We start from the raw sequence: 19,739 nt of genomic DNA, 5'->3' as shown, positions 1-19,739 counted from the left end.
TGCTAACGTTAACATCAGTAACCTTTAGGCACTGGCATCTGTTTTTTTTGCTACCACCTACTGATACCATTACTTGCTGTTAGCGTCACAGGCCTTATTTGCATTAGTTATTAGTTTTAGTTATTAGCATTATTTTCTGATAGCCGTCACCCCCAAAAGCATCTCAAGCTGAACATTCAACACAACTGACATTAGAACCAAACCACGACTGATGACATCACATAATTAGCTGCTAATCTAGCTGCTAATGTAACTGCTAATGCCGCACATAGAAAGAGGCTATGGCTACAAACACCAGTAGCTTTTATTAGAACGGACGCTAACATTGAATTTCATAGTGTAGCCACTAATATTGCTTTTTACTGTGTTACTGTTGATAAAACTACTAGCCATTATCTGTTGCAGTTAGCATCACAAGCGTTATTAGCAACAATATTTGTCAGTAATAGCCGCCAAAAGCATCTCAAGCTAACGGTCAACACAACCAACAGCCCAAGCAAACCTCTACTAATGGTGTCAAGCAGTTAGCTGCTAATGCCGCACAGAGAGAGGCTATGTCTACAAACACCAGCAGGTTGTATCAGAATAAACACTAACATTCCATCTCAAACGGTTTGTAGTGATTAGCCACAAACACCGATTTCGATTGTTACCACCCACTTGATACCATTACTATTCATTAGCATTATTATCTCTGGCTGTTAGCATCGCAAGCATTATCAGTGACATTATGTGTCAGCAACGGCTGCATAAAGCATCTCAAGTTGTTTGTAGTAGTAGCTGCTGGCATTGTTAGCTACTAGCTAACTGTCAACACAACTGACGAGCCAACAAGACTACGAATGATGGCGCCACAGAAGTAACGCCGCATTAGCTGCTTATCTAGCTGCTAAAGTGGCATGGATATGAAGCCCAAACCCCAAACACACGTGGCTTCTACCAGCATGGATGCTAACGTAGCATCTCAAACTGTTTCTAATTCTAGCTGTTAGTCACCAGCACTGTCCATTGTGGGCACCTGCTGAAGGCCTTACTAGTTAGCATGCACTATCCCTTAGCACTACTCACCAAAAGTACCCCAAGTTAATAGCAATACTAGCCGTTAACAACACTGGGATTACCTGACCTACTAAATGACATAATCAACAACACAACCAACAATACAACTGACAAAATAACCCTAAGCCTACCAGAATGCAGAAAAATTAGTCCGCAGCAAAGCAAGCAGGCAGAAAATTAGCAGGCTAATGGCGCGTCATTAAGACGGCGTTACAACGCGCTCCGGCGATTCTCTGCTGCATGAGGGATCCGTGCGCAAACGCAATCGGACGGCTCCACAATTAGGGCCACGCTGACTAATGTAACTGCAAATGTAGCCCCTAACACTGCACGGAGGGAGAGTCTTGAAAAATTTGCTCGGCTTGTATCAGCATGGATGCTAACATTGTGACGACAACACACTGACCAATGTCAGCGTTTTGGGTAACACAGCTCAGTGTGTTAGGTGATGCGAGTTATGCTCACAGCTAGTAATGCTATCATCAAGTGGTAATATTGTGATGAATGTGATGCCAGTGGCTCAGTTTTCTGTCCCCACTAAAAGTTCCTCTTTGTGTTCAAAGTGGTGTCTGTCTCATCTCTCGCATTCTTGCTTCTCATTGATGAGCAGGTGAGAAGAAGAAAAGAGATGGAGAAAGAACGAAAGAACGCATTCAGCCAAAAGGAGGACGATGCCGCACAGGAAGTTGTCAACATTTTGGCAGTTGTGCTAACAAAGACTGCGAGGAAGAAACAGAAAAGGATGGCTGAGAGCAAAGACATGGGGAGGTTTTTAAATGGTCCACGGGGAGGAAGATGAGGAGTAGGAAGAAGAGGAAGAGGAGGAGGGAGTGGTAAAGGAGAACAAGAGGAAGAGGAGAAGAAAAGGAGGGAAAGGAAAAGAAAACAAGAGGAGGGTAGGGGAAAAGAGAGAAGCAGGAGGACAAGAAGCAAAAGGAAGATGAGGAGGAGTGACCTTAGAAGAATATAAGGAAAAAGAGGAGGAGAAAGAAGAGGGAGAGGATGAGGAGGAAAAGGAAAAGACGAGCGGGAGGAACAGGAGAAAAAAGAGGTGCAGTGAGAGTTACAAGTGGAGGGGGAGAAAAAGAAGAGGAAGAAAACGAGGCGCAGGGGAAGATGAGAAAAAGAGGAAGAGAAGGAAAAGGAGGATGAAAGAGGGGTGAGAGGGGGAGAAAAAAGAAGAGGAGGAGGGGGAAAAGGATGAGTGAGAGGAAGAAGGGGAGGAGAAATAAGAGGAGAAATGGGAGGTGGAATGAGAGGTAAAAGAGGAGGAGGAAGAAGAAGAGGAGGCAAAGAAAAGGAGGCAGGGGGAAGAGGAGGCAGAAGAAGAGAAGAAAGGAGGAGGTGAAGAAGTGTAGTAGGAAGAGAAGAATTAGGGATGTGTAAAGAAAAAGTGGGAGGAAGAGGAGTAGAAAGAGGGGAAGAGGAGGAAAAGTGAGGAGAAAGAAGAGAAGACAAAGTGGAGGAGAGGAATGGGAAGAGGAGTTGGAAGAGTGAGAGGAAGAATATGAAGACGAGGAGGAGGAAGTGGAGAAAGAGGAGGAAGAAGAAAAATAGAAAGTAGCTAGAGGATGAGGAAGGAAGGATGATGAAGGCTTCTTCTTCTTCTTCTTGTCAGGATCAATGGTCGCAAAGAGAAAGAAGAAGCGAGCCAGAGAATCTGGAAGGATGACAGGACGCATTACCAACTAACCACACACACAAACGCTGACTCCTCTGCGTGTGTGTTTGTGCGCACTGGGACAGTGTTGTCTAAAGGTCAACAACAACACATCATCGACACAACATGGCACACGCCGCCGCTGCTAAATGCTGAGCGCTAACCCTGTGAACCATTAACACTACCAGCGCACAGACGGAAAAAGGCAGGAACCTGTTATACGAGTGGAAAAACAAGTTAAGCACCACAATAGAAAAACAATAAAACACTGTAACGGCTAACCTGAGCCTACCTTGACAGCGAATGGCTCACCTGCTGATGCTCACCTCTTGAAAGCTTCTGTGACCACTAATGGCTAACCTGCTAAAGATCCAAGAACATAGCATTGTAATGGTGACACAGTTTATTTGTTGTTGTGTTGTGCTGCTAACATGCTATTATTTACTAGAACTAAACTGATTTAGGCTACTGTTAAAGCTAACCCTCATCTTATAAATGCTACCTTGAGAGCTAACAGCTAACATGCTATATACTCCCTTGAGAGCTACCCTGCTACAGGCTACCCCGAGAGCTACTTATCACCTGATTAAACATTAATTTGACAGCTAATGCTAACCTGCTACTGACTACCTCCGACATACAGGGCTAACAGCTCAACAAACCTTCAGAGCTAAAACTAATCTGGTAAATGCTACCCATTGAGAAAACAACCTACCATCTAAATGCTAGCTTCAGTGCCAATGCTCACCTAATAAATGCTACCTTAAAAGCTAATGCTAACAAGCTAAATAATCCCTTGGGGCCTAATGGCTAGATGGTAAATGCTACCTTGAGATCTTATACTCTCCTGCTAAATACTACATTGACAGTTAATGCTACCATGAGCACTAACTAATAACCTGCTAAAAGCTCTAGCTAATGGCTAACCTCTGAAATGTTCCCGTGAGAGGTAACGCTTTCCTGCTAAAAGCTCCCTTGCCATCTAAGTGGTCCCTTGATAGCTAATGCTTACTTTTTAAATGCTACCTCGAGAGCTTACGGCTAACCTAATTGCTCCCGACACTCCTAATGCTTACCTATCGAATGCTACCGTGAGAGCTAACGACTAACCTCGCTAATTGCTCTCGTCAGTGCAATTCCTCAACTTTAAATCCTACAATGATAGCTAACAGCTAGTCTATTGTACATTCCCTACAGTGCTAATGCGCACTTGCTAAAACATGCTATCAGAGCTAACGCTAACTTGCCAAGCATCAGTAAAACAGTAACATTGTAATGCTCCAGTGACCGCTAATGCTAAACAACTAAATGCTCCATTCAGTGCTAGTAGTCACCTGATAAATACTACCTTGAGAACTAATGCTAACATGCTAAATGCTACCTCAAGGATATTGATCAGTATACGTTTGATGATCATGTTTCATGTCAGCCACCAGCCTTCTGTGTTGTTTGTTGTTGTCATTTCTAACACTATTAAAAAATGCTCTCATGAAAACTGATACTAACATGCTAAAAGCTCCTTTGACAGCTAATGGTTCACCTGTTAAACGCTATCTTGTGAGCTAAAGGCTAACCACCTAATTGCTCCCATCAGTGCTAATGCGCACCTGTTGAATGCTACTGTGAGAGCTAATGGCTAACCTGCTAAAGACCATAAAATGGTAGCATTGTAATGGTAACAAATCTGATTAAGTGTGTTGTTTGTTTTCGCATGTCAGCTGTGAAAATGTGGCTATTTTCTTGATTTGCGTTCTTGTTGACATTTGAGTTCGCTGATGTATTTTCATGTTTTCTCCTGAGCTTTTCTGTTTGTTTTCTTGACCTTTTGTCTTTTTTTTTTCCCTCGCTAACGTGCGCTAGCGGGCTAGCGTCTCGTCTGTCCGCTGCCAAAACAAATGTGCTCATTAGCGCCTACGGGTGTCACGCCGCCTGACAGACGCAACCCCCACAATCCCCCCGCGCCAAAACCTTTATGCAGCCGCCGTCATTAGCACGTTAGCTGCAGCCGTTAACGTTAGTTGTCAATTAGGAGTAGATGCTTTTTGTTGTCTAAACACACAGTCAATGTCTTTTGTTTCCACAGAAACGCTACTCCATAACATGACTATTACTCATTAAAAACATTTTTTTTGGGACAAACAGCATTCTAACTATAAAAGTAATATGAAATGTACTCATTGAACATTTTTATTTCTATTTTTTACTTTATCAAATTGGTTTATTGAACTGAAAAATGTTTTGTTAAAATGATGTTGAATTCAAATTATACATATTTAAACTTTTTAATTTCATTTATTTATTTAATTAAAAATATTAACATTTTAATGATGACTTGGATATTTGAATTTGTTTACTAGTTTCTTATTTCATTCATGTATTTATTTTTAGGACGAACATTATTTCAACGGCAAAAGTAAAAAATGTACTCAGAAAATGGGTATTTTAAAAGTTTTCTTTTTAACATGAATTCATTTATTGAACTAAACAACAGTACATTTTTAACTTTAGAGGATTACATATTGAGATGATTTTATATTTAGATTTTTATTATATTGAAATTTATTTAATAAAAATATAAAAATTGATGATTTAGTTAATTATCTGTTTATTTAAACATTTATTTAACTAATTGTATTTATTAAATTCAATTACTTTGTATAATCCAAATTATAATATAAAGTAAAATGCATCAATATAATACTAAATATACTTTGATAAAACATTTTTAATGATCAAACGTAATTAAATAATTTAAAAGACTAGACAGGCAAAGGAGGCGGCTTGTTTGGCATTGACATTTATTGTAAACAATAATAATTATATTGATGATTAAAAACATTGGTAAAAATAGCATGTGCTGCAGTTGGAACGCAATGTGATATGTTGATGACATCATTGATATATTCACAGTATGATAGTGGTTAGAAAAGGAGCACAGTGAAGCGGTGGCACTAACATGCTAGTTAGCATCCTTTCATGTAAACATATTCAATGTGATATTGATTTTTCTGTTAAAAATGTACATTTGTGTTGCTACAGTTTGCATATAGTTTCATTTCATTTTTAAAATGTAATATATACATATAAAATACACAGTGGCCGACTGGTTAGCACATCTACCTCACAGTTCTGAGGACCCGGGTTCAAATTCGGCAAAGGCCTTGTGGAGTTTGCATGTTCTCCCCGTTTCTGCGTGGGTTTTCTCCAGATACTCCAGTTTCCTCCCACATCCCAAAAACATGCGTGGTAGGTTAATTGAAGACTCTAAATTGCCCGTAGGTGTGAATGTGAGTGTGAATGGTTGTTTGTTTATATGTGCCCTGCGATTGCCTGGTGACCAGTTGAGGGTGGACCCCGCCTCTCGCCCAAAGATAGTTGGGATAGGCTCCAGCACGCCCGGAACCCTAGTGAAGATAAGTGGTCCGGAAAATGGATGAAGGAATTAATGCATAGCGAAGACAGCACGTGCAGCTGTCAGTAATCTTCATCATAGCACCTACGAAGCATTTTTATGACATTATTAAAAAAAATTTAACTTCAACTTGAATCTTAATCAATTTTGTGCCTCGATATTTTAAAATAAATAAATGCATATAATGTTTACTTTTGATGATTTAACACATTCATACATTTAAATTATTAGTTTTGAGCACTTTTTGTGTTAAATAAAATTAAGAGGTTAAAATAGATAATTCAAATAACTTAAACTATTGCTAGCAGCTTCTGCTTGCATCATAGCCCGCTAACAAATGAAACGTTTAAATTTGACCCTTTTCTAAAAGGTAATTACCTATTTTAAAACATTATGCTTGAATCTTTTGTGTTGTAAATCATTTAAAAAAAAACTCCATTCAAGAGGTTTAAATGTCTAGATTATTTAGAGGACTCAACATTTGTTAGCATAACAAATGAGGAATGGGTCAATTTGGGAATTTTTTAACGGTCATTTATTATTTGAAAACATTTTACTAGACCATTTTTCTTTCTTCTTTCTTTTTTTTAAAAATAAAACATTTTAGAGATTAAAAATGTCAACAAGGATTGGATTTAGAAGCTGCTGGTAGCATGTTGCTGCTAGCTCGCTAACAAATAAGGAATGTTTAAATAATGCACTTTTAAAGATAATTTTCAATTTTAAAAACATTTTACTGAACTAGTGTGTTTGAAAAAAAACAAATAAATTATTTAGATGACAAAAACTGTTGCTAGGATGCTAGCTCACTAACAAATTATGAATGTATAAATTTGGCAATTTTTAAGATTATTTCCCATTTTAAAACATTTTCTTGAACATTTTGTTGTTGTAAAAACATTAAAATACCACCTTTAGGACTTTAAATTCAAAGACCAAAGCTGTTGCAAGCATATTGCTGCTAGATCGCTACCAAATGAAGAATGTTTAAATTTGGCATTTTTTAAAGATAATTTCCAATTTTAAAAACATTTTACTGAAATACTTTCAACTTTACAAAAGTCAACTAAATGATTTAGATATAAAAAAAACTGCTGTTATCATACTAGCTCGATATCAAATGAATAATGTGTAAGTTTGGCACTGTTTAAGTTCATTTCTAACGTCAAAACATTTTAGCGAACCATTTTTGTTGTTGTAAAAAATGTTCAATTGTCAATTGAATGATTTAAAATAATAAAATTGCTACTTGGATTTTGCCGCCTGCATGCTAATAAATGTATTAATTTTTAGTTTAAAATAGAGCTGGGGAAAAAAAAATCTAAGAAATCAGCTAAGTCGATGTAATCATGTTTGCGTCGCCAGGACCCGTGTTTCACACGGACATTTATTGCAGACGGACGCAGTGTTGGGCCGATGATAAACTTTGCCAAAAATGACAAAAGCGCATCTTTAGATGTAAAATGTACCTATAACATGAGAATGTAGTATGTAGTAAGTATAAGTGAGCTCAAAGTTAGTGTTTTTTTACCTAAAATGGTCATCACTAACGCACTAATGCTAATCGTGATTGCTAATGTTTAGCCTTTAGCATTTTGCTGTCTCTTGGTTCTGTACACCAAATTTAAACCATACACTCAGTACCAACATATGCAGTTTAAGTATTGAAGTCCATCCCTCATAAATGAAAATAAAATAAATGCATGTTAGTGGTAAAAAAAAATAAAATATATATATATATATATTATATGTATATATAATATCTATAATATATATTTTTTTAAGTAACAGTGGAGGGGCAATTATTATTCGATCAATAATCAATAGGAGAATCGATTCTAAAAAGATTTGATAGTGACAGCCCTAGTCTAAAAATCAACACTTTTTAAGATAATTCCCCATTTTGAGCTATGTTGTTAAACATGACAAAAAAACATTTAGGAGGTTTAAATGAAACTTAGATGATCTAGAAGATGAAACCAGTTGCTACCATGTTGCTGCTAGCTCACTAACTAGTGAATTTTTTTTCCCAGATTCTTCTTACGAACACTGGATATTTTGATGGTCTACCATCCGTCCACATCGACACGAAAGGGTTCTTTGACAGCAATGCGTCCACTGTTGACCACGACACACTCGGCGTACGGCAGGTTTCTGTCGTTGGTGTCTTGAAGCTCAATGGTGTGCACCACAGACTATCAAATTAAATCATAACGCTTATTATTATGATTTTTAATATTAAATAATGTCATGTACTGTGTGTAATTGCACGCACCATGCCATCAAGGACTTTTCCAAAGACCACGTGTTTCCCGTCAAGCCACGGCGCTTTGGTGGCCAGGATGAAAAACTGCGAGCCGTTGGTGTCTGCGCCAGCGTTAGCCATGCTAACCTACAACACAACAAAGACAACATTTAAAAAAATGAAATCTGACGTTCTCATAAATATAGAAAGTTTTTGTAATATTGCTCGTTTTTTTTTTTTTTTTTTTAAATCGGAAACAAATGGAGCGGCACGCTGGACGACTGGTTAGAGCGTCTGCCTCACAGTTCTGAGGACCGGGGTTCAATCCCCGCCTGTGTGGAGTTTGCATGTTCTCCCCGTGCCTGTATGGGTTTTCTCCGGGCACTCTGGTTTCCTCCCACATCCCAAAAACATGCATTAATTGGAGTCTCTAAATTGCCCGTAGGTTTGAATGTGAGTGCGAATGGTTGTTTGTTTGTATGTGCCCTGCAATTGGCTGGCAACCACTTCAGGGTGTACCCCGCCTCCTGCCCAATGATAGCTGGGATAGGCTCCAGCATGCCCGCGACCCTAGTGAGGAGAAGCGGCTCAGAAAATGGATGGATGGATGGAAACAAATGGTCTTTTTCCTTAAAAAAATACTAATTCATTCTTTAAATATAAAATAAAAATTAAAAAAATGCTATTTTAGCCTTTTACCCTCAACTCGTCAAATGCTAAAATTATACATGTAAAAAGTTTTGTTTGAATATGTGCTAGGTAGCTAGCAAGCGTGAAAGGACGCGTTTAAAGGGTAAAATTGTAGCATGTTTGCTACAAGAGCTGACACAGATGAGCAAAATAGATGTAATCCATTTAGCTGTCTAAGAAACACGCATTTTGCATGCATGTAGGTTAGCATTAGCATTAATGCTGACGACGTGAATACTAGGGGTGTCCCGATCCAATGTTTGAGATCGGAAATCAGTCCGATGTCAGCAAAAAAGGAGTATCGAATCAGATTGGACAGGATCTAAAATCTCAGATTTTACCACTCTTATGCAAGCAGTCCATTCCATGCTCTGCTCCAGCAATTCTAACCAGCAGTGCCCGGACGGTATGGAAAGCCCACACGATCACAACAATAGGTTGCTCAGGTGCTAACATAGTAGCATGGAGTAAGAGTGAATGTTGCTTGCTTTAAGTCGTTTACTGACACTCCAGTTGAAGTTCACTGTAAAACTAAAACAAAAGAATTAGACCTATTTAATGTTCAAATTAGTGGTGTCAAATTACCACGTTAACTGCGATTAATTAAGTACAGCATATTTAGTGCTTTATATTTTTTTATCATGTTTAATTACTGTTTCTGTTTGCGAGTTGCCTAAAACCTGTTTCTATGCGTTGGGTTTCTTGTGCTTGAGTTGTTGGGAGTGGAAAACAATGGTCAGTCACACCGTGAAGTGGACATTGATTGGCTGTCACTGTTTTTTTTTGGCATACCCTGATTGGCTCCTATTTTAGTTAGCGGGCAAAGTGGGGAGTAGTAAGACTGGTGGTGAGGAAATGTGAAAATGGAGGAACATTTGAGGGTTATCGATCCAATGAATGGAAAATTTCAATTTAAAAAAACGCCCCGACGGCACCACTGATAAAGGTGAAGTGATATGCCTTCTTTGCAATAAGGAGTTTACTTACCACCGTAGCAGCTCAAGTTTAGTGTACTATAACGCAAAGCACCCAGCCCCAGCCGTGACTGGAGGCACGGCTAACGTTAGCAGCGAAGACACAGAGAGCCATGGTAAAGCTCTTCACCAAACGAATGTTATGGAGACCCTGCGTATTATGAGCAAGTCTGCGACCTACAGGCTGACAAATGTTCCTGCCAAATGGATTGTAATGAATTGCAGACCGATAAATACAATAAAAGATGAGCGGCTAAGAGAGGTGTTGCAAACAGCGTCCAATGACTCATCATACAAACCGCCATGCAGGACTACAATGACAACCGAAATTAGCAAACAGTACGACGACGACAAAAAAAAACCCCAAAAAAACCCTTGAGATTTTGGTGAAGGATTCGTCCAACACTGTTGCCATAATCGGAGATCACTGGACCTCAGCTGGCAACCACAGTTATTTGGAGGTGACGGGACGAGTGGAACCACACCTCATTTACACTGACCGTCGTCAGAACAGAAAGTAGGCACTTAGCTCATGATTGCGGCGAACAGTTCCACAACATGGCAAAAGACTGGGGAATTGAAAACCAGATATCCATCTTCGGTACAGGCAGCAGCAGCAAACATGCTGGCTGTTATAAGGCCCCTTCCATACGAGCACATTCCCTGAAATACTCACATTCTCCAGAGGACCATCACGACCTACCTGGATAGCAGTGGGTTTGCTAGCCAAGTGTCGCAAGATAGTTGCCAATTTCAAACAAAGCTCCGCGAGTACCACAGAACTTAACCAGCAACAAGTAGCACTTGGAAAAAAGAGCGAGCAACTTTTACAGGATGTACCGTGTGGATGTACTGTATGTAGGTGAAATTCGACACTTCCAATGGTGTCACGCCTCCTATGCAACTGAGAAGCTGTCCAGGCTACATTGGACCAACAGAACAACCGCAGATTTGTCATGCCAACCGAAGCTGAGTGGGGGAAACTGCAGCGGCTGGAGGTCCTGCTTGAACATGGAGGTAAGTCCAAATGAACACCTGTCAATGTCAATGAAATAAAGTACTATCACATTTGTAATAAAAAAAAATTGCACATTTGGTAGTATTGTTTAAGGACAATTAAATTGGAAAGCTGTGACATCCATCCATCCATCCATTTTCTGAGCCGCTTCTCCTCACTAGGGTCGCGGGCGTGCTGGAGCCTATCCCAGCTGTCATCGGGCAGGAGGAGGGGTACACCCTGAACTGGTTGCCAGCCAATCGCAGGGCACATAGGAACAAACAACCAGTCGCACTCACAGTCATGCCTACGGGCAATTTAGAGTCTCCAATTAATACATGTTTTTGGGATGTGGGAGGAAACCGGAGTGCCCGGAAAAACCCACGCAGGCACGGGGAGAACATGCAAACTCCACACAGGCGGGGCCGGGGATTGAACCCGGGTCCTCAGAACTGTGAGGCTGACGCTCTAACCAGTCAGCCACCATGCCGCCGAAAGCTGTGACAATTTAATTTAAATACACAGCTAAGTTATTTATTTATTTTTTTGTAAACTTACTGGTATCTGCCTCTGCAGGTATGTGACTGAGCTGCTGGGAGGTGAGGCATATGTCTTTTGCGCTATAGTGCTGTCTGTTTTTCATCGTCTGGAGCGTATCATGGACATCACTGATGATGATCCAGCCTACGTGGTGAAGTTCAAGAATGACTTCCAGATGGACCTGGCAGCACGAGGTGATGCTAATGAGACATGGTTCAAGGTGGCCACAGCACTGGATCCACATTTTAAGGATTTGAAATGTCTCCCAAAAGAAAACGGGGAACAGATAAAGACCATAAGGATAAGTCGGACTCATAAGTCCATTTTATCAAATCAAATTTTCTTTATATGGGACTTTCCACACATAGGAAATGAAACTCAAAGTGCTTCACAAAATAAAACAAAAATAAAATTAAATGGCCTACTGCACTTAGTATTAATGACAGTCATCTATCCACCCATCCATTCATTCATTTATTCATTAAGGTGTAGACCAGTCTGGAGAACCTGCTCAAAGTGGGAGAGCCCAGAAGAGCAGCTACTCTCCAGCCCTCCTCAGAGGATGATGAACTACCTCAGAAGAAGAGGAGTGTTATCCTGCTGGGGTCCGATTCTGACTCCGAAGAAGATGGAACGGCGTTTGGAGAGCTGCAGAGCTATAGAGCAGAGCCCAGCATCAGGATTGATGACTGTCCTCTGCAGTGGCGGAACGCTCACGCAGGAGCCTATGAAAAGCTGTCAGCCCTAGCACGCAAGTACTTGGCCTCCCCGGCAACCTCCGTACCTTGTGAGAAACTGTTTAGCCTCACAGGCCACATAGTGCAAAAGAAAAGGGCAGCCTTGCTCCCAGAAAATGTGACCAAGCTTGATTTTATTTCAGCACTTTATTATTTATTTTTTATTTACAGTATTTTATATTATCTGAAGCATAGGAAAAGCAAGGTTCAGTTCAAATGCAAAGGTTAGTGTTCAATACTTGTATTGCTCAGGAAAATGTTCTGACTGTTTTTGAATGTGTGAACTTCAGCACTTTATATTGTAGGCAGCACTTATAGTGCAGTGGAATGAAAAGGACTCCTCATTATTGGTCCAAGTCTGTTAAAAAACAATAAATGACTACTACTACTTTTATATATAATCCCCCGCCTGTGTGGAGTTTGCATGTTCTCCGGGCACTTCGGTTTCCTCCCACATCCCAAAAACATGTATTAATTGGAGACTCTAAATTGCCCGTAGGCAGGATTGTGAGTGCGAATGGTTGTTTGTTTCTATGTGGCCTTCGATTGGCTAGCAACCAGTTCAGGGTGTACCCCGCCTCCTGCCCGATGACAGCTGGGATAGGCTCCAGCACGCCCGCGACCCTAGTGAGGAGAAGCGGCTCAGAAAATGGATGGATGGATGGATGGATGGATATATATATATATATATATATATATATATATATATATGTGTGTATAAATTAAATAATGAATTCATCGCTCCTTTTTTAACGACAGCACTAGTTCAAATACATCACAGCCTTCGTTTCTTTCTTCGTTTTTGGTCACAAAAATCGCTAGCTCAAAGCTAACACACAATGAATGAAAAACACCATTGACGAGCTAACGAAAATTAGCACTGAACTCGCGGCACTTATAGCTCTCAAAATAATGAATATTGGTCCATAAATGATGTATAACTAAATATAAACATACAATACAAGAATATACTCTGGCATATATTCTTCAAACTCTGTGATAAACGAGTTATAATAACAATATTTGATCGTGAAATCTTCTACTTCCTTTGTTACTACAAGTGTCTCATTGTGTGTATCACACTGCCCCTCAGAGGCCAAGATGTGCACAGCAGGAACAGCGATTGTCAATAAAACTAAACCCCAGTTGCATCAACAAGTTCAAAAGTGTATTTCCGCACATGTGGATAAAGCAAATGATGTTCTCATCACATACTGACAGTAAAAAAAACAAAACTGAATTTAACTTTATTTTGCACTTTAAAAGTATAATTTGTAGTTATCATTTATTGAGATGATGTTTTAAATGATTTTCTCATGTTTTATTTCATCTATTCAAATGTAGAATGTGCTTATGTTTAAGTTCAGCAGTGGTTGCAATTTAAATACAGTATATATTTTCGTTATTGGTTTTATTGAATTTATTTTTCAGGATTGCCTCATTTTCCCCCCAAAATTGTATGTAGTACATTCTTATTTTAAAAGTTACTTTATGTAAGCCATTGGTTAATAATAAATGGGTCAGTTTTTCTCATACCTACTGTTGCTGAATATTGTTATCTGTTTGAGTAAAATCACATCATCAAGCTTTTTCTAAGTATGTACGATTATTGCTGATATGGGATCGGACCGATATTGGTATCGACCAAAACTCAAGGTTGCAATATTGGTATCAGATCGTAAGTGAAAAAGTTGGATCGGGATATCCCTAGTAAACACACACATAGCTTGTTTCACACACTGACAAGATAACTGAAATGTTAGCTCAACATGGTAGCATTTTCAAAAGGCTAATAGTGAAATAAGAAGCCAGCAAGAAAATGTTATGTATCTTGATTCCAAGTTCCAACACATTGTTACAAGGAATAAGTTAGCTGGTGTCTTAGCAAGACGAGCTTCATACTACGTAGTTTATGAATTATAAAAATAAGTGGCTATACTAACAACATACCCATCCCGCTGAGCTGTGCTTCAGTTTGAAGTTTTCGTCAGGAAACGTCACCCCATAGATGCTGTGACCTGAACAACCACAAGAGTGTAGCTTGGCTTTAGCATCATCAAATGATGATGTAAACACACACTATGTTCTTCTTTTCGTCAAACATGTAGCTTAGCATAAGGATCATCTCGTCGCTAATGTCACCACATATCGAGACACTGTTATCGTCATCAAACATGTAGCTTAGCACTAGTATTATCATATGTTGGTGATGTAAACACACACTGACATGTTAATCTCATCGTCATAGTTCAGCATTAGCATCAGTATTAATCTTGATGATGTAAACACACTGGCGCGTTCCCCTCGTCGTAGCATTAGCAAATAGCTTAGCATTTGGGCGGTGGTGGTACCTCCAGTTCCATCTCCAGCAGTGAAGTCTCCTCCTTGGATCATAAAGTCTTTGATGACACGGTGGAACTTTGTGCCTTTGTAGCCGTAGCCTTTCTACACACAAACACATGCACGCATTAGAAAATTCAATTTAATAGAAACATCCATGGTCCACAGTCTTACCTCTCCAGTTGCCAGTGCAACAAAGTTATTGACAGTGAGCGGGACCACCTCTCCGAAGAGGCCTATGACGATGCGACCCACTTCATGACCCACCACCGTGATGTCAAAAAACACCTGCGCAAGCGAGCGAGCGCACGCACGCACACACACACACACACACACACACACACACACACACACACACACACACACTATTTTTTTCCAACTTTCGTCTTTTGTGACGACGTCGCGGGGGTGGCTCGCCTTGGTCATTCCCACAGCTGTGGCTAGTTTGCTAACAGGGCGCAGAGATGAAATCTCGTTTACTCCGGGGATGTTCCGTGCTGCCTTTTTTCATCTTAAAATTACTACTTTATAGTACAACCCCAATTCCAATGAAGTTGGGACGTTGTGTTAAACATAAATAAAAACAGAATACAATGATTTGCAAATCATATTCAACCTATATTTAATTGAATACACTACAAAGACAATATATTTAATGTTCAAACTGATAAACTGTTTTGTTTTCAGCAAATAATCATTAACTTAGAATTTTATGGCTGCAACACGTTCCAAAAAAAACTGGGACAGGTGGCAAAAAAAAACTGAGAAAGTTGAGGAATACTCAACAAATACCAATTTGGAACATCCCTCAGGTGAACAGGCTAATTGGGAAAAGGTGGGTGCCATGATTGGGTACAAAAGGAGCTTCCCTGAATTGATCAGTCATTCACAAGCAAAGACAGGGCGAGGTTCACCTCTTTGTGAACAAGTGCGTGAGAAAATAGTTTAAGGACAATAGTTTAAGGATAATGTTCCTCAACGTACAATTGCAAGGAATTTCGGGATTTCATCATCTACGGTCCATAATATCATCAAACGGTTCAGAGAATCTGGAGAAATCACTGCATGTAAGCGGCAAGGCCGAAAACCAACATTGAATGCCCGTGACCTTCGATCCCTCAGGAGGCACTGCATCAAAAACCGACATCAATGTGGAAAGGATATCACCACATGGGCTCAGGAACACTTCAGAAAACTAATGTCAGTAAATACAGTTTGGCGTTACATCCGTAAGTGCAACTTGAAACTCTACTATGCAAACCAAAAGCCATTTATCAACAACAACCAGAAACGGCGCCGACTTCTCTGGGCCCGAGCTCATCTAAGATGGACTGATGAAAAGTGGAAAGGTGTCTGTGGTCCGACGAGTCCACATTTCAAATTGTTTTGGGAAATTATGGACGTCCTGTCCTCTGAGCCAAAGAGGAAAAGAACCATCCGGACTGTTATGGACGCAAAGTTCAAAAGCCAGCATCTGTGACGGTATGGGGCTGTGTTAGTGCCAATGGCATGAGTAACTTACACATCTGTGAAGGCGCCATTAATGCTGAAAGGTACATACAGGTTTTGGAGAAACATATGCTGCCATCCAAGCAACAGCTTTTTCATGGACGCCCCTGCTTATTTCAGCAAGACAATGCCAAACCACATTCTGCACGTGTTACAACAGCGTGGCTTCGTAGTGAAAGAATGCGGGTACTAGACTGGCCTGCCTGCAGGCCAGACCTGTCTCCCATTGAAAATGTGTGGCGTATTATGAAGCGTAAAAGGACAACGGAGACCCCGGACTGTTGAACAGCTGAAGCTCTACGTCAAGCAAGAATGGGAAAGAATTCCACCGACAAAACTTCAACAATTAGTGTCCTCAGTTCCCAAACGTTTACTGAATTTTGTTAAAAGAAAAAGTGATGTAACACAGTGGTAAACATGACCCTGTACCAGCTTTTTTGGAACGTGTTGCAGCCATAAAATTAATGATTATTTGCTAAAAACAATAATGTTTATCAGTTTGAACATTAAATATCTTGTCTTTGTAGTGTATTAAATTAAAGATAGGTCGGACATGATTTGCAAATCATTGTATTCTGTTTTTATTTATTTTTAACACAATGTCCCAACTTCATTGAAATTGGGGTTGTAAGATGCCCTTTTGAGTGAAAAGTACATTATTTTTGTAACATTACTACATCGAAACAAGCGATGCGAACTCATTTGCTAAAACACTTCCTGGTAACTTTTAGATATTTAAAAAACTATATATATATATATATATATATATATATATTGCGCTTTCATAGGCACACAATGTTCAATGTTAATAACGTTATTCACGTTTGAGGAGGTATTAATTGAACTGTAACTGAAAAAACACCGCAAGCACACTCAGTTGCTGTCAATCAAATGCACCAAAACTAGCTAAGCTAACTCGTGGGCTAGTACACTCACTGGAACTTATCTAGCTTTGTTTTTTAGTATACTTTACTTTCGTAGGTACACAATGTAAATAAAAATATTCACTTTACATGATGTGTTAAATGAATATGTCGACTACTTTATTCGTGTAGTGAATCAAACTATTTCGACGACTACTGCTAATAGTTTTTCCTTTTACTGTAGCTAAATGAGATACGCTTGCGCCGAAGACGTCGGTCGTTATCGCGATAACCAAGCGGTGCCAAGTCGGGCACGTGAGTTGGCGGGTGCCTGTGAGCGCAATTGTGAAGCTGCGCAAAAAAGAGACAATAAAACACACACCGAGCATGCTAATAACATTGGCAAATGCTAACGCGTACCTTCTCTGTGACTTTAGGTCCGCTGACTCCGCTCCGTGAAGCCGCCGCCGAGTGGAAGCAGGCGACGTCCAGAAGCAGCAACAGCAGCAAAACCGAGCGAGGCTCCATCTGGTTCCGGAGAGGAGGAATCTCTGCAGCGGCGCTCATCTGGGAGGATGGCCGGGAAACAGAGCGTCAATGCCGATACGTCATCAGAGGGATTACCAACTCTCCCCCTCCTCTCCTCTCCTCTCCACACTAGTGGAATGGAAGTTCCGCCCACCGAGGCAAAGCAAGGGAGAGAAGGAAAGAAGGTGAGGAAAAATTGACATTTATTGACAGTAAAGTTATTAAAAAACACTTAAAAAGTACTTAAATCATTGAAAATTAATGGTTGACCAACCAGCGTGATTGAAATACTTTAGTATCGTCTCATGTTGACGATGTCATAGCACACCAACAGTTCGAGTTTTCCATCATGTAGCTTAGCATTAGCATTAAATGGATGATGTCATAATACATTGACATGTTAATATAATGATCAATCATGTGGCTTAGCATTAACATTGATGATGTCCTAACACACTGACATGTTAATCTAATTGTCATATACATAGTTTGTATTAATGTTTATGATGTCATCACACACTGATTTGCTCATCTAGTCATCAGTATTGTAGCTTAGCATTAACATTGACTATGTAAGCACACTAACAATTATCTAGATGTTACGCATGTAGCTCAGCATTAGCATTGATGTTGATGATGTCATCACACTGACCAATCAGCACAATTTATTTGAAGCACATTAAAACAGCGTTGACCAAAGTGCTGTACACCAGAAGATGTAAAATATAAAAGTAATACAAGTATAACATATAACACCAATAACAAAGCAAAAAGAAAAACATGACTGAGATTTTAGTCTTGTCCACAGGTATCAAACTCAAGATCTGGCCCGTCATATCATTTCATGTAGCCCACGTCATGTTCATCTGGACCAAAATTTCTAATTGTCATCACTTTTAATAACGTTGAGAAATTGCAAACCTTTTCAAATAAAGTTATCAGTCACATGGGCAGGTGCATATGTTTAGCCTTTGGACCATTTTCAACTGTACAAAAACCAAGTAGATGTACAAAAACTGGGACAAAATTTTTAAATGTTTGATTCCACAGTCATAACGGCCCTCTCAAGGAAACCATAACTACAATATGGTCCGTGACAAAAATGAGTTTGAAACCCTTGATTCTTGTTGTTTATCATGTAGCTTAGCATTAGCATTAATTCTAATGATGTCATCACACTTATGTTCTCATCCAATTAGTCATGTAGTTTAGCATTAGCATTTATGTTGATGATGTCATAATATGCTAACATGTTCATCTCATCTTGCACTTAGCATTAGCATTAATGTTGATTATGTAAACGCTAACGTTAATTTAGATGTCATGGATGTATCTTAGCTTTAGCATTAATGCTGATGATGTCATGACACACTGACGAGCTCATCTACTGTAGTTGCTAGTTGTCACACAGGTAGTTTAGCATTAACATTAATGTTGGTGATGTAATTACACACTGACTTGCTCATCTAGTCGTTAATCATGTTGTTTAACATTAATTTTGATCATGTCTTCACACACTTACATGTTCATTTAGTCGTCCATCATGTATTTTAGCATTAATGCTGCCGCTCTGTCTCCTCAGTCAGAGCGGCGGGATTGCGCGCCGGTGCTCCCCGAGTGTGGCGCTCTGAATAACCAAAACGGCACACTCCAACGATAGTCTGAGGGTACGTTCGAAAAAGCACTCCAAGCGGGCTCTCTACACACCGGAACGTTCTCGAAACTTAGAGCGTTGTTGGAGTGTGCCGTTCGGTTATTCAGAGCGCCACACTCCGGGACTGAGGAGACAGAGGGGCCGGAGCGTCAGGCAGGACGAGATGTTAACAGGCGGAACTGACACATTCATTATGGCGGACGCACTGACGTATTCCGTCCAATAGCCAACACACTCATTCGTAAAGCCATAAAAAAAAAAATGGAGCGCGCTCTTGCCTCTCTAAGCACTCTACTGTCAGAGCGCAGTGAGAGTATCAGATTGAATTTCCGAACGTACCCCGGTTTGCCGAGAATGTATTCATATTTTTATCTATATATTTATATTATATATTGAATTAGCCTTCATGTTGATACCAAAATATACAAAACAACCTGCTGAATTGGGTCAAATGTGGATCTATTATATTTGTAGTTGTGTTGTTAGGAGGAGTTAATTGTCTTTCTTTGACCACTTAATAGTGTTTGTAGG

The 19,739-nt window shown here is 39.8% G+C and overlaps 2 protein-coding genes across 4 annotated transcripts in view; one reads left to right on the top strand and one right to left on the bottom strand.

Moving 5' to 3' along the window:
* Nucleotides 1-5,500: 5,500 nt before the first annotated feature.
* Nucleotides 5,501-19,296, bottom strand: LOC133475830 (peptidyl-prolyl cis-trans isomerase C-like). 3 transcript variants are annotated; one of them, XM_061769269.1, is made up of 7 exons: nt 19,077-19,296; nt 17,447-17,683; nt 14,829-14,942; nt 14,666-14,759; nt 14,265-14,332; nt 8,407-8,523; nt 5,501-8,326 (listed from the first exon to the last, which is right to left on the bottom strand). In XM_061769269.1, exons 2-7 carry the CDS (start codon nt 17,591-17,593, stop codon nt 8,198-8,200), a joined length of 669 nt encoding a protein of 222 aa, XP_061625253.1. In that variant the 5' UTR covers nt 17,594-17,683; nt 19,077-19,296; the 3' UTR covers nt 5,501-8,197. The 3 variants fall into 3 exon arrangements, with proteins under 3 accessions (XP_061625253.1, XP_061625254.1, XP_061625256.1); XM_061769270.1 differs by having other exon boundaries at nt 17,447-17,593; XM_061769272.1 differs by lacking the exons at nt 14,829-14,942; nt 19,077-19,296 and having other exon boundaries at nt 17,447-17,713.
* The window catches only part of prdm6 (PR domain containing 6), a 40,240-nt gene continuing 38,108 nt past the window's right edge, over nt 17,608-19,739 (top strand). Inside the window, exon 1 of the mRNA XM_061769097.1 lies at nt 17,608-17,739. The gene's annotated coding sequence lies outside the window, so the exon portion shown is untranslated. The remainder of the gene's footprint in view (nt 17,740-19,739) is intronic.

This window comes from Phyllopteryx taeniolatus, chromosome 3 (assembly GCF_024500385.1).
Source record: "Phyllopteryx taeniolatus isolate TA_2022b chromosome 3, UOR_Ptae_1.2, whole genome shotgun sequence".
In the NCBI taxonomy this organism is placed as follows: Eukaryota; Metazoa; Chordata; class Actinopteri; order Syngnathiformes; family Syngnathidae; genus Phyllopteryx; species Phyllopteryx taeniolatus.
Note: the sequence above shows the minus strand (reverse complement) of the source record. Positions and strands in the feature narration are given on the sequence as shown.

What these genes read in the sequence shown, in the direction of transcription:
- LOC133475830 (XM_061769269.1), bottom strand. Translation starts at nt 17,593, where the DNA reads ATGAGCGCCGCTGCAGAGATTCCTCCTCTCCGGAACCAGATGGAGCCT. An exon ending in GACCTAAAGTCACAGAGAAG is followed by an intron (nt 14,943 to 17,446) that starts GTACGCGTTAGC and finishes TCGCTTGCGCAG; the next exon opens with GTGTTTTTTGACATCACGGT. An exon ending in AGCACAGCTCAGCGGGATGG is followed by an intron (nt 8,524 to 14,264) that starts GTATGTTGTTAG and finishes GTTGTGTTGTAG; the next exon opens with GTTAGCATGGCTAACGCTGG.